The sequence below is a fragment of the Nerophis lumbriciformis genome, linkage group LG02 (genome assembly GCF_033978685.3).
Source record: "Nerophis lumbriciformis linkage group LG02, RoL_Nlum_v2.1, whole genome shotgun sequence".
Classification (NCBI taxonomy): Eukaryota; Metazoa; Chordata; class Actinopteri; order Syngnathiformes; family Syngnathidae; genus Nerophis; species Nerophis lumbriciformis.
Genome location: NC_084549.2, coordinates 37087944 through 37103924, shown reverse-complemented (window position 1 = coordinate 37103924; position 15981 = coordinate 37087944). Strand labels below are relative to the sequence as shown.

At 38.5% G+C, this 15981-nt stretch overlaps 1 protein-coding gene across 1 annotated transcript; it reads left to right on the top strand.

The window, feature by feature from the left end:
• The first annotated feature begins 222 nt into the window (after positions 1-222).
• Positions 223-15975, top strand: sec23ip (SEC23 interacting protein). The gene is made up of 18 exons (XM_061962079.1): positions 223-508; positions 890-1383; positions 1463-1670; positions 1751-1944; positions 2043-2132; positions 6622-6742; positions 6983-7072; positions 7157-7298; positions 7388-7596; positions 9036-9124; positions 9694-9849; positions 11011-11110; positions 11180-11337; positions 11403-11558; positions 13638-13740; positions 13840-14022; positions 14103-14271; positions 15715-15975. Exons 1-18 carry the CDS (start codon positions 376-378, stop codon positions 15794-15796), a joined length of 2877 nt encoding a protein of 958 aa, XP_061818063.1. The 5' UTR covers positions 223-375; the 3' UTR covers positions 15797-15975.
• The last annotated feature ends 6 nt before the right edge of the window (positions 15976-15981 follow it).

The following is a 15981-nucleotide window of genomic DNA, read 5'->3' as shown; positions in this document are numbered from 1 at the left end:
AAACTACACACGAGGTGGATGTATCTGTATAAGTTTCTGAGTATATTATGTAGAAATCAGTGCAAATGCGATATCCGCTGTGAGGATGCTGCGTTCCAGGCACCTCCGAATTCAGCAATCAACGATGGGACTCGCGAGGGTTTTTTTTAGTTTAATTTTTCCGTCAAAGCCAAATATCCATCACATTTTCTTGCGTTTGGCTATTTTTTAAAATCACACTCAAATGATAAGAATGATCAAATCAACATTTTTCAACTGATATTTTTTTGTGTCATTTGAAGAAGACCTCTTTCTTCCCAGCACAATTTGAACGCATCATTCGTATACTGCCTGCCTGTTTGCTCCTGTAGTGGCTACGTGTAATTTTGGAGGAAAATGGCAGATAGAAAAAACAATAATGTTCCCAATACAAGCGCAAATTTGTTATTGAACGCCGGTCCGGAGTTTACATTCAATTTGCCTTTCATGCCAGTGAGTCAAGCCTCTGGCTCGGCGGTGCTGTCAGGAGGTGAGAAGAAATGCCGACAGTGGAAACGTAAACGTTAGCATGCAAGCTAGCTAGTTAGCTGACTTCCTGTGGGATGTCAGCTATATATTCCAATGAAGTGCTAGGCCGGTGTAAACAGTATGATTACCCAAAACTGCTGTCATTTGGTCAGACTTAATAACATGCGTGTACATTAACTGTTCTGTTATTATTACTTGTTATGAAGTTTCATTGTGTTTTAAAATGGCGAGTGTGTTGATGTTCTGCTGTATAATGTGTCATCACCGACCTGAAATATGTTGACAGTGAATCACATTGAACTATAATACTAGTCATATTTTATGTGAAGCCTTAGATAAGCAAGTTGATGGTTTTAAAATGGGCATTCTGAATTTTCTTCAGAGGATTCTACTGATGTCGGCGAGGAAGACAGCTTCTTGGGTCAGACTGCTGAAAATGCGCCAGCTCCCTCTACCTTCAACTACTTCTCCAACCCAGTATCCAGCAGCGACCCGTTTGCTTCTATTGGCCAACCACAATGTCCACCACTATCACTGGCAGGCGCATCCATGACAACCATCACAGGATCTGTTCCTAGCAGCATTAACATGGCACTGCCACCACCTCCAATCTCACAGTTAAACAACGCTCCTCCTGCATTTGGCAGTACAGTGCATCAGAGCCCAATGGGACGCCATACTCCTTCCCCTGGCACAATGACCCCGCCTCCTCCGCAAATGCCGCAACATAGTCATAATCCGTATCGACACACTCCCACCAGCAGCAAAGCGAGTCCGTATATTGCAGCTCCTGAGGTCCTTCCGCCAAGCCAGCCATCACATCAGAATCCCTATTCAGTCAATCCGGGGCTGGAATCATTCCACATGTTCACAAAGGTAAACATAACGTTTATGTAATACCAGGAATGTATGATGAATATAGTTATCAATAAGCATTCTATTTTCCTCATCTTAGGCTCCTTCCACTCACATTCAGGCTCCTCCCCCACCAGCTAACCCTGCCGGTGCAGTCGTACCTGCTGGCATGAGTCTACAGCACAATTACAATGTTTATGAAACTGTTCAGCCTCACTGGTTCTACTGCAAGTTAGTAGAGTTAAGAAGTGTGTGGCTTCCTTTCAGCATAATTGACTCCCTCCAGCTTGAGGAGACATATAACTCTGGTATTTGTAAATATTTTTTTAGCTAATAAATTGTTATAAACAATGGACATTTAAAATTTTTGGTGTTTTTGTTCCTGCAGTTCAACCAGACCCAGAAAATGTGATTGTACGTACAGACGGTGGCCGTTTTGATGTGCACCTCTACGACCGCATGCGCTCAGCAATTTACTGGGAGGAGGATCCCACAGAAGTGCGGCGCTGCACTTGGTTTTACAAAGGGGACACGGATAGTCGATTTATTCCTTACTCTGAGGAATTTAGTGACAAGCTGGAGGTTTGTCTCCTGACTGCACATATTTAATTTAAATTCATGTGAATATTCCATCATCACGTACATTCTAAGTGTGATTCATATCGTTGTCGTATCCACAGGCAGAATATAAGAAAGCTGTCTCTACTAACCAATGGCACCGTAGACTGGAGTTCCCATCTGGAGAAACCATAGTCATGCACAACCCAAAGGTACTGTAAACCTCAGTCCAATTGATACAGGTCCTCAAGCTCTTACATGTCTTGAAAGTTATATCCACTTTGGCGTTGGTTTTTAAAATTTGGAAAGTGCTTATATCAGTCATCCAAGATGTCTATTTAGCGAAATTCCTCAATTTTTCTAGCCAAAGTGATATTTTTTTAGATTTTTGTATAAACCTGCTAACTCGGCCGCTTTCCGGCGTACCGTGGTTAGCTGGCCGCTTAGAGTTAACTACGCTAGCAGGCTGAGTACAGCCGAGAGTACAGCCGAGTGCAGCTTCACTAACTGACTTGTTCACGCTTGCCGGTACACCGTGGCTAGTTGGCTGCTTAGACTCAAAACTAGCTACGCTGGCCACGACGTAGGCCTATTGTAGCCTGCACTAACTGTTGTGTCCACACTGTCTAAAAGTATTTTATTATTCTGTTCTAACAAGTAGACACGTCCCTCTAGCAGGGACAACCTCTCTAAGAGAAGTGTCCAATTATTACATGAAGTCATAGCCTAAAATTAAGCTAGGTTAAGCTAGCCTGCGTGTGAAGCGATGAAAAATGAAAGAGTGAATGCTTTGAATGTTAAAAAGAATGTCAAGTTTGGACTGCGTTATAGTATAGGTTAATTAGTGAGGCGGTAAAGAAGATGAATGTAGTCAGTAAATGGGAAAAAGCAGGAGATATCCTTGTGGCAACATGAGTGCTGTGACACTTGTCCTGTTTCGAAAATATATTGCTGTTGACCAGTAGTTATTATGTCTCATGATTTTAATCATGATTTAAGATACTAAACCCATTTACTTGTACTAGAGCCAGTGCTGCATGGTCAAAGTTGCTTAAAAAGCACTGTTTTAAAGGTGCCAAGTGAGACCTACACTGTTACAATGTCCATTTCTCAGATTATATAATTGTTGATGACTGAAGTATGCGGATTGTAAATAATGTAAATAATAATGTAATAATGTAAATAATTCAGTATACACGCTGATGATTAACTTGTGTGATGGCTGTATTATGCTAATAGTATATATTTGTACCATGAATTGATCAACGTGGACCCCGACTTAAAAGAGTTGAAAAACGTATTCAGGTTTTACCATTTAGTGGTCAATAGTACGGAATATGTACTGTACTGTGCAATCTACTAATACAAGTTTCAATCAATCAATCAAACCATTTGTAGTAATGTGCCCAGAAATGGTACTGCAATCACAGTCAAAATTCAGTAGTCCCCTCCCACTCTCCAGACTGAGGTTGACAGATACTAATCCGAATCCTACTCTAAGGAACTTCAAATGGCAATCAACGAGTCCTATGCTGTAGGTTTCTCTTGTTTATGCTTCTTGCAAGGTGGTTTACTAAGTAATTTTGCCATGCCTGATATCAATTAGCCAAATGTATTTGTGAAGTTACGCAGCAATATTTTTGTCGGGAGTCGGGACAGATTGTTGGCATTACCCTGCTAACATTTGTAGTTTGACCGCAGGGACCACCATCGAAATAATTATATATAATAATATATAATATATATTATATATCGCATATGCCTACTTTGATGGCAAGCCGAGGCCAACAGTAAAATTACCGCCACATTTCGTTCAGCATAACTCCATGTTGCATCTAACCTGACGCACTGCATTCTCTTCCATGTACGCACATCACCATCTTTCAGTGCAAATTGTGATTCTATGAGCCAACCCACGTTACGCAAAAACCCAGTTACGCATAAATCATATAGCCTACTACTATGTCAATACACAAACTACAAAATCCTTACATATATTGCATTATATTGTGCCAAGGAAATACCACCCCATATGTGCCTGATGTACATACAGTACCAGAAACCGCAATTAGCCGAGCTAATGTTGGAACGCATTTCCTCAGCGTATCAGCATATTGAGAACGAAATCGGCACCGACACTACCCATATCCACATAGGTTTTATTTGTCGAAAAAAATATTTTTGCCCTGTCAGTTGGACGACACATCGACATACAGGCTAACGGGGATATATTTCCCCCTTAAGCCTATATGTTGATGTGCCATTGACCGGGCTAGCATGCTAAGTTACACTAGTGTGATGGTGCTTTGCTCCTAAGCATTCGTTGCACGAACATACTAGCTTTATTAGGCAAGATCATAGCCTGTATTGGACAATATAGTTTACACACGAAATGTCAATTTCCATTTATTAAAAGTAATAAGAAAATGTAAATGCCTTACTTACCGATCAAGGAGGAAATTAGCAAGTTTGGCGTCAGATGAAAGAATCTTCTCCAACTTCAGTCTTCTCCATCTTTCAAAGGCATCCCCGATACAAACCCTCGTTTTGTTCCTGGCTTTGTCATGAATAAGTTGAGAATCGTAACGACGCCTTTTAGATTTACTAAGGTGTGACATATTTAGTAACTTTACCAGTGGTAGTAGCCAGACGAAGAGGGCGATGCGTAACTGGCAACCTGGATGTGACACAGTCACAGACTTTCTAATTGGTCAAACAGTGGAGGCCGGGACATCGAAAAGAAAATAATAACAATATTTCGGGGCTGTAAATCTAATTTTGAAATGAGCATATCCCGGCTGACCTACCGTTATCAGTTTTAAGGTATTCGAAAACAACATGATTTATTAATGCATTTTGACATATCAGGGCCATTTAATGATGACTTGACATTAACTTGTTACATATGGCACCTTTAGGTATTGTAGTGATGGGAATATTGTGTAGTGAACTGTAGTTACTCAGTGTTGGCTGCAGATGGCAGCGCAGGGCTTGCCGCAGCGTTAGACCTAGTCTGGGAGCAAAGAAGAAACTAGGCCGTATTAGAGGAGCTGTGCTTGTGAGTGTGTGTCACGCTCCTGGCTGTTAGATATACAGTGCTAGTTTTATAAAACAAATAAAAAGCTAACTTGTGCACCGTCAGTCTGCCTCCTTCATATTGCTGCTGCCATTACAGTATAATCATACATTTATTAAAAGTAAATGTAATAAAAAGCTTCCTGTTATAATTAAACAGCAGATACCATTAATGCAATCTTACATCCATTCCATCCATTTACTAAGTGACTTACTAATTTAACAAAATATTTGAGTTTTTACAATTACTCTATCTGTTATCAAATATAGCCATTATATTTCATGCATTCATGAAATGCCTTTTATTGATGTAGTGAAGATATTTTCTCAAACCAGACAAATCATTGAACTAATAAAATAAAGTATGGATGTTGTACATTTTTGAATGGCTTTTATTGATACAGTGAATATATTTTCTCAACAAAAACAATGAACTGATGACAAATTATGGATCTCGTACATTCTTAGAATGGCTAACATTGATATGGTAAAGATATTTTCTCAACAAAACTATTGATGATGTGGTACAGTCATGAAAAATAGGTGTGGTTTTCAGATTATAGCCTCTAATAGATAGAAACCATTGGTAGATTCTCTATGTAGGAAATGCCGTCCAAAGCATCTTAAAATTGCACCCAGGCTGTTATTTTTCAATTCCTCTATTTTTTTTACCTCCCTCGGATCCTTGTTAGATCTTGTAAAATGTTGATTGATTGATTGATTTCTCAACAAATGCAGTACTATCTAGAAATATTTGGATTGGGACAGATTACGGTTTTGTATTTATACACTCCCACATTAGATTTGAAATTAGTCAAATGTATATTACCTTATTTTCCAGACTATAAGCCGCTACTTTTTTTTCGTAAACTTTGAACCCTGCGGCTTATACAAAGGAGCGGCTAATCAATGTATTTGTCTTCGCTAATGACTAAATGATGGAATGGGTTAAGCAAATAAATCAAATAATGTACTAACATGATCTACTTTAAGAAACTGTTCATACCCAAAGTGTTTACAAAGTACAAGGAAGATGAATCCTGATAAACATATTGAACCTTTTTTAAAATCTTATCCATCTCATAAAGGATGAATAAAAAAGAATCAATTACTTTTCTGTTTTGTTTAATCAGCCGTTTCACTGCCGTGTTACAGGCACTGTTTGGAAACATTTACAAAATTTGTCGATGTTAATATCTTATTTCACAACGTACCAGTGTATATCTGCGGTTTATAATCTGGTGGGGCTAGTATATGAAAAACTCTTGTTTTCCTTCTAAAATGTATTCGGTGGTACCTTATATGATGATGCGGCTTATAGTCCAGAACATTTTTACATTTTTATACGTTTGAAGAAAGTAACATAATTTTAAACATAACCATAATATTCAATACTAGGTTACAAATAATTACAGTCAATTGCTGCTTAATGTCTGGAGCCCAAAGATATGACCAAATTCTGAGTATACAATAATAACAAACATTTTTCCCTTCATATCTTCGCTCTTTGAATTTAGGGAAATAAAAATGTATTTCACGTGTGCTTAAAAAGAGCCTGAATGTGACCTTTGACATTTGGATGAAGTTAGCCATATGTGGATTATTCCTTATTTGCCTTGTTGTTAGGTGATTGTTCAATTTCAACCCTCCTCCATGCCTGATGAGTGGGGCACAACTCAGGACGGACAGACCAGGCCCAGAGTGGTGAAGAGAGGGATCGACGATGACCACGATGAAGTCCCTGATGGTAGTCTATTTCCTCTTTACACAGTTGACACTCATTTAAGCATCAACTTGGAACGAATTAGCCTTTTTTTGTAAGCCTGAATTGTAGCTCACAGAAATCTATTATTTGAGATGATGCTTTTAAAATGTGTTGTGTCTGCCATCCTCATCACTTAGTATCAATAGCACTGCATTGCCTTTTAGTACCGGATTTTTTAATATTTGTATAGACCCCATAACTAACCCCCTGCACTTTTTCCAGGCGAGCTCTCCAAGGTGGACCATCTTGTGTTCATGGTTCATGGTATTGGTCCTGTATGTGACCTGAGGTTTAGGAGCATGGTTGAGTGTGGTGAGTAAAAACACACAATCATTGTGTAGCCTCAATAATATGCAATGAACATAATGTACACAATTTATTGTACTTAACTTTCAGTGGACGACTTCCGCACTGTGTCACTGAAGCTGCTGCAAAGTCACTTTAAGAAATCATTGGATGATCACGCCATCAGCCGGGTGGAGTTCCTGCCTGTCCAGTGGCACACGGCTCTACATGGAGACGCCACAGGGGTGGACAGGTGAGAAGAAGCTGGTTCCCACCGACTGGGGAAGATTACACTTTACACAAAAGTGAGAATATCAAACAAATATTTTTTTCTCTGTGCAGGAGAATCAAGAAAATCACTTTACCGAGCACAGGACGTTTACGTCACTTTACAAATGAGACCTTGTTAGATGTGCTGTTCTACAACAGTCCTACGTACTGCCAGACCATCATGGACACAGTTGCCTCAGAGATTAACAGACTACACACCCTGTTCTTGAAGAGAAACCCGGATTACAAAGGGGCAATATCTGTGGCTGGACACAGTTTAGGTAATGTACTACTTTAAAAAACACTATTATAAACGAGCAGGCATTTACACCTAAGGACATATTTGACTCTCCATTGAACATATGTTTTTGGTATGTGGGAGGAAGCCTGTGTAGAATATGCAAAATCCACATTCGCAACCTCAAGTTCCGTACTGTAAGGCTGACATGCTAACCATTACAATATTTCCAACACATTCATTTATTTATGAGTAGCCCATCACAAATAAATTTGGACCGCCACAAGTAGATTTGTAGCTACCTGTTGGTCCTCTCTCATACACACATTATATTGCACCTGGGCCCTCATGTACAGATATTTGCGTGGCTTTCCTACTAAATATGGGCACATGATCAAATTCAGATGTATGAAAGTGTTCTCTTGCACAAATCCAAGCACATTTCTTTGTTACATCGCAATTTACCGGTACTTGAAATCGACCGCCAATGTGTGTGGCTGGGCCCGCCCTGACCATGCCCCCTAATAAATATGCAAATTATATTGAAAGTAGCCATGTGACTTATAAGTCACATGGTGCCCAATTAGGACTCAGTAGGAGGTGCTTCTTTCTCCTGCTACAGAAAACAGCACAAAGGCTAAAAAACATCAGGAAGAAAGAAAGTGAAGAAGAAGATGGATGTACATCGCCATAACAGGCGCGTTTGAAAAGATAATTGCTGCAACTGTCCCCTTCCTTCGCCGCTACTTTGTCCCTGCTGCCCCTCCATGTGCGTACATTAATACATACATAAATGTGCATACGGCAGCTATAAAGTTGCCGTTAGGCAGCACACTTTTCCACGTCATCGTCAGTTTTGATACATCTCAATTTGACTGTGAAAAAGGACATATGGCATGTTTTTGTGCGTACACAAGCTTTGTACATGAGTCCCCTGGTCTGCCAGGGAACAAGAAGACAAAGCAGGAGAAATGGACTGTTGAGTAATCAGACAGCTCTCGATACAATTTTTCAATAAAGGACTAGTGACAAATCTAGTGGAGCCTATTGAAAACTCTGACATGAAAAAACGTGTCACTTTTCTCAACGAGCTCCAGGCGCTGCTGTGTCTAGTCCGCGACAATGTCTTGTGACATTATGAAAAAAACAGCAAAAAGAAGCAACAATAGAAATGTAGTTGTACTTCTTAACATGGTTGTTTTGCTTGTCACATATTGTACTCACTTTTTGCAAATATGTCATGGCGAATTTAGCAATTTAGACAATTACATCTTTACGGGTAACACACACCCTCCTCATCTAAACCACCTTCGACACACACAAATTTCAGTCATTTAGGAAACACGGTCGTAGGCCACCATGTTCCTGTAATATATATTAGTTAACATATAATGATCTGTGACACTATGGGTTTAGACACCAGCAACTGCATTTGTTGTAACTATACATTTTTACTTTTAGAATAAATTATTTTTCTTGCAGGATCCCTTATTCTCTTTGACCTGTTGTCAAATCAAAAGACTGATACAACCACTCCCTCTATACACACTGTGAATGGAGACAGCAAGCAGGTAATATACATGATTGTATTATTTTACATTGCGGTGTTTCTTATACATTCATTTATTATCATTGTTAATAATATAAAGAAAAATTATGATAATGTTATCATTATTTATGTGGCCACAAATAGGTTCAGCGCTACCTGCTCTTGCTTATTAACGCATTATAATTCGACTGTCTCTTATTGCAGCTTGTTACTACAACTTTTTACAGTAGATTGCATAACGCTGCTTCTTCACACCTTTTATGAGCATCTGGTCTGCTTAAAGAATTAGTTGACACGTTTATGACTCGAAAACACACACAAAAAGAACAGACAGAAGAAAGTGTATTTGTATTTCTAAATACATTTGTTTTGCTTTTCATGTTTTTTTGAACCCATGTGTCATGGCCTATTTAAAAAATTAGACGATGACATCATCTACAGGCTCCCACCTCAACCCAAATTGCAGTTTGCAATTGTGGGAAACATTACATTGACGACTGAAATTACTTATTAACAAGTCAAGTGCTTAGTACGTCACCATGGATGTACTGCAAATGCTTAGCTGTTTTAAACTTTGCCTCCTAAAATTAGGTAGCAGTTCCACAGGCTGTCACCCCTCCAGCTGTGGAGGAGGAGCCTAAAGAAGAGGGAGAAGAGTTGGAGGACCTTTCTGCTGTGCTGGAACATCTTGGCCTGTCTGAGTACAAGAGCACCTTTGATGAGGAAAAGATTGACATCGAATCATTTGTAAGTGGTCATCTACAGCAATGCTTAATGATTATTATGATAATGATTAGTGAGAAAATCAAACACAAATAGATGAAGTAGACATTAAAATGTTGAAAGAAATCCAAATTTTGGATGTAATGATAAAATGAACTGGAAATCGCATATAAGAAATATACAACACAAGGTGGCAAGGGATATTTCTAAATTGAATAATGCATAATTAACCTGACTCTCGCCAGATCCTTGTTGTTCGCTGAGCTCCACACAAGGATCTGGGAGTTCTCAATAGGAGATGTATTTCAGAAGGCGAAGCCTTGTAAAAAAAAATCATTGTATGTGATTGGATAAACCACTTTTCCGTTGACGTGCTACTTCAACCACTCACATCGAAATCAACCCGTAACTGCACACTTTTTACTGCTCGCTAGTGTTGCCATATTTGCGTTATTGTGTAGAAATATGGGTAAATAATTCCAAAAGTTCACTTCATTCACTAACCATATTACAAAAAAGATCAGTTAGAATAATACATAACTTAGGTTATCGAGAACATACAAACCCTTTATTGACTGCAAAATACTTAAACTTAATGATTTGGTGCATTTACAAACAGCTAAATTTATGCACAAAGCAAACTATAACCAATATAACCTCTGAGGAACATTACATTTAAAACATTTATATGCACGTACAACACTTAAAACCTTTAGCTCATCAGTATGTGAAATTAAATTATGGAATGGATTATGCCAATATGTCAAACAATGTACTAATATGATCCAATTTAAGAGATTCTTTCAAACTACAAGTGTTTACAAAGTACATGGATGAATTTTTTTGATAAACAACTTAAAACTTTGTTGAAATTGAGATATTATTCATCTCATTATGCGACTCAATACTGGCTTAACTATTAGAACTGTTGTATTGATTGGTGTAAATTTTGTTACAATTACAAGTTAAGAACAGGAAGCGAACAAATGTGTTAGCAATTGCTATGAATTAGAAAAGGGGTAGGATTAAATAAGATTTGCTTCTTCCTACTCCTTTTCGAACATGTAAAGAGAAATTAACATATGCAATTATTATATGATGTATCATATTTTATCTGTTTCCATGTTCGAAATAAATTAAACCATAACCAATAATAATGCTGACTTGACTTACATGTTCCTTTAGCTCATGTGTACAGTTGAGGATTTGAAGGAGATGGGAATCCCACTTGGCCCTCGGAAAAAGATCGCCAAATTTGTCAAGGAAAGAGTGGCTAAACAGGCACGTCAGTAAAAAAAAAAAAGAAATCATTCTTTCGAAGCGATGTCTGACCTGCTGTTGTGTACATAGGCAGCGGCTCAGGAGAAAAAAATGCAGGTCCAGACAGCAAGTCAAGTTTTAGAACCCCCACACGCTGGTGAAACGCTTCCTGATCCCAGTGTGAAGAAGTTACCAGTGGGCGTCTCCTCCATCCATGTGGACTACAACTACTTTGAAGTTGGCACTGGGCAGGTATGTTATGTTGCTCAGTAAGTCACTGCTCATTATGTGTCCACTGAGCATGTTTTGCTTTGTAGGTGTCGGTGGTCTACCACAATCTGGACTTCCATCCAGTGAATTTCTTTGCCTTGGGTTCTCCAATTGGAATGTTCTTGACCGTCAGAGGCCTTGAGAAGATTGACGAGACCTATCAGCTTCCAACGTGCAAAGGATTCTTCAATATTTACCATCCGGTAGTTGTCATGACTTCATGATTTAAACGCATGCTTATCTAACGTAATTTCCAGAATATGGAGTACACATTTAAATATAAGCCACACCAACGTAATTTCTGGACAAATTTTATTTTGTACATATATTGGCCACACATATCTATCACCTGCAGGTGGACACATTGAAACATGAAATATTTACACAGGCGCTTGTGTTCATTCACAAATGTAACAAAAGACGGTGTCTGTAACACATACCTACTGGAGAAGTCATTGAGCGGGGTATTCATCCTTCTCCACTTCCTGCAAGCTCGTCGTCTTTGTTGCGCGCTGGTCCGGCCTTTTAAGACCCATTAGTGGTGGTGGATTTCCGTTCCGTGCGGCAGCTGTTTTCTTTTTCAATGGCCAAGACCCGTTAGTGGGGGTAAATTTCCGTTCCGTGCGGTGGATGTTTACTTTTTCAATGGCTGGGTCGATCGTCTTCAGCTTTAGAGCTGCGTTGTGTGCATTTAGTTGTTTATTTTCCATGATAAGGGTGAGTCCATAACGTTCTAAACTGCTGACTGAATGATTGTTTGATTTAATGTGACCAGTTTTATTGTACCACCGAGACAAGCCTAAATTTATTGGCAGCATTTGAAGCTTGTGAACCCAGAAAAATGCATAAGTTAGCCGCAGCGGGGTTCAAAGCATAGGGAAAAAGTAGTGGCTTATAGTCCGGAAATTACAGTATATATATTTTTATCATTTATAACATGAATACTTATTGTATTTATTTTTCAGAATGGTAAAGCCATGTTTTTGAAATGTTTATTTTACTGCTGTCAAATGATAATTGAAGCAGGCTTGGCGTGGAGGAGGGCTTCTGCATAGAATAGAATAGAATAGAAAGTACTTTATTGATCCCTGGGGGAAATTCAGCACCACAGTTCGCTCACAATAAACAATAAACACTTAGGTATTTTTACATGTGAATAATATAAATACAGTCTATTATACAGAATTATTCACATGTGAATAATATAAATACAGTCTATTATACAGCATTATTCACATGTGAATAATATAAATACAGTCTATTATACAGCATTATTCAAATGTGAATAATATAAATACATTATACATTTACAGTACCGTACATGTACAGTCAAAAGGAACATATGCATTATACAGTCTGATGGCTGTCGGTATAAAGGATGTAAATAAGACCGCCCACAAAGCTGCACATTCTGAAGAGACAGTTAAAAAGTGGCTTGAGATGGTCTGTAAAACATAATCTATGCAACATTTTGACCAAAGCATTAACAGGAGGTAAAAAAGTCATGATCGGTCCCCCTTTAATTGTCAGAGCTTGATACAAACATTATACAGTAGTATTGTTGACTACTACTGTTAGGATACATTTTGGTCATCTATGACCTTGCCCTTAAGTTTAATAAAATTAATATATGTGCAGGTAGAGCATGTCCTAGAACCATGTCAAGCAATTGACTGCAACTACAATATTAGAATGCAATGAAACCAAATCAGATGTCTCACAGGTTGATGTGAGATCATATATATATTTTTTCTTTATCATGTTTTCTTTATTTTATAAATATTTAAGATTGACAGTACCGTATTTTTCGGAGTATAAGTCGCACCTGCCGAAAATGTATAATAAAGAAGGAAAAAAACATATAAATGGCACTGGGGCCCGGCCAAACTATGAAAAAAACTGCGACTCATAGTCAGAAAAATACGGTAATATGATTCCACTTTTTATTATTATCAATTATTGATTAATGAAAATAAATGACTTTGCTTAAGCTGTTTTTGTAATGTTTTGTTCATTTTTGTAAGTTATGAAATAGAAATATGTCCTTAATAGTCTTCTGAGTTGAACAGTGAACATGTATTTGTGTGACAGGGGGGCAGATATTAGGTATATTTAAGTTTATACTTTTTGTGCTACTTTACATTTTAATTTTATTATATTTATTTGAATGTTGTCTCAATCATTTTTATTTGACATTGAGGGAATGAAATAGAAACAAAAATGGAAAAAATGAAAAGATTGCGCCACCTTCAGGATTGACGAGTGTCTCTCCCCTCCTTCAGTTAGACCCCGTTGCATACAGGATGGAGCCCATGATCATACCAGACTTGGAATTGAAGCCTGTTCTGATACCACATCACAAAGGAAGAAAAAGACTGCACCTCGGTACAAAAACGTCCCAAGTTTTCCTAAATATTTGTTTGGGTTTCTATTCAAATGCATCCTTGAATAACACCGTGTTGCCAAAAATGTGTTGTGTTTCAGAGCTGAAGGAGTCACTCTCCAGGATGGGGTCTGACCTGAAACACGGTTTCATCAGCTCGCTCAGGAGCGCCTGGCAGACACTCAACGACTTCGCTCGCGCCCACACGTCGTCTGCTCAACTTCAGGCTGAGCTGGCAATGGTGGCCAATCAGATCGAAGAGCAGGAGAAGAGGGCACAGAAATGTGAGCTTTCTCTTCCAGAACATGAGAGTGATGATTTCTGTGTGTGTGTGTGTTTTTATAAGGTGTCATTTCTTGTTTAGTTTCTGAGCAAAAAACTCTAGAAATGCCTGAGCCACAAAAAGAGGAGGAGCCTCAAGTGAGGATCGGGATGCTGAATGGAGGAAATCGCATTGACTTTGTCCTGCAGGAGAAACCCATTGAGAGTTTCAATGAGTACCTCTTTGCTCTCCAGAGTCATCTCTGCTACTGGTACTTGTCATTCTATGCTTTCACTTTTCAAATAGTAATATTTCTCTTCAATGCCACCTTTCACTGTTTCCCATACATATATTTATTTGTGGTGTCCGCAACACATAAATTTAGACTGCCACAAAAGGATTTGGCGTTAGCTGGCAGTATATATGGTAGTGCTACGCTCGTTACAAAGAACCAGCAAACGGAGATAAACACGTTCCACACGTCAGTGGCATGACTCGCCCGCTCAGGAGGGCATGGCAGGGTAGACGCACGGACGCGTTCCTTCAGTTGAGTTCCACAGCCAACGCGCCATGTGTATGTTTAAGCAGAAGCTAAATGTCAATCATGGACGCCAAGACGAGACAGAAAAGCACTACGGACACACTGGATTGTTTCTCAGCATGACGCACACTGCAGCAGCCCAAAAATAAAACTAACCAACTGAATCATTGGTACTTCCCAAAAAAGACAATTAAAGGGTTGTTTGCAACATTTACGTACACATATGTCGAAAAGGCGCCAACTTTCCAAAGTATTTGCACAGTATGTACTGCCCTCTTTCGGCTACGGCTATGACGTAACTACGCCCATACGTAACACATGCACGCGCATTAGCCTTATGTGTTGTTAGCTAATGATAGTCATTGAAAGTATATTCTATCATAACATGACCGCAAATTGTTTGTTGCTTCTCTTGTACTGTTTTTGTATGCGTGCACGCCATAAACAACAAATATATTATTTGGGCCAGTAAAAAAAATGTATTGCATAAACTTAGTACCGTAATTGTGAAAAATATACTGTATACCGGTACAATCGTAGAACAAATGTGTTCTGTTAAACCACCAATGGTATGCTGTTTTTGTTATATTTTTTGCTTTGAAAAATGTAACTGAGAAAGTTGCAAACAGCCCCTTTAATTATATTTACTTTATTTGAACTTTTAGAATTTAAAATGTTCGTTATTTGTGGAAATTAGTTTAACAGTAAAAGCTCATGTATAGGTCATGCATCGCTCAGCGAAATAAAAATGAACATTTATTTTAATCTTATTAGAAAGCACAAGAAAACAATCCCAGTAATCCTTGAATAATTCAACATGTCCAGTCATATCTTGTCATAGTAGATATCTTAAGTCAGGAAATCTAGGCCCAACCACCCAACTGCGCCAGTACCCCCACATAGACACCACTTGCCAGTCCCTGCCTAAAATTAATGTTAAAATATTGTCTATCATCTGGTGAGATGAATGTAACGTCACACCCCTGATGACAGGACAAAGATTTGTCTCTGATTTAAAAGCCTTTTGGAATAAATGACATATACATGCGGAATGGCCAATTATGCAAATTAGGGAGGACCCATCCCTGTCCCCCTGCAATAAACCAGCACTAATAGATGCAGACCTTTGGGAAAAGCTGCCTTTATTGATACACCATTTCATTTATTTTGTAGGCAATCTGAAGACACAGCTCTGCTTATCCTGAAGGAGATCTACATGAGCATGGGGGTCCAGCCAGAACATGTGGTACATTAGCACAACAAAAACTGTATTTCATGTCAGTTTTCCTGGATTATGTTGATTAATTTTTCCCTTCTACTTGCTACCATGTGATTTATTGTTTGCAAATGTACAATACAATTGTATTTTACCATTTGTCTTAAATTAAGAAAAGATTGAGCATTTATGTAGATTAAACAAGTTTATTGATCACATTTTTA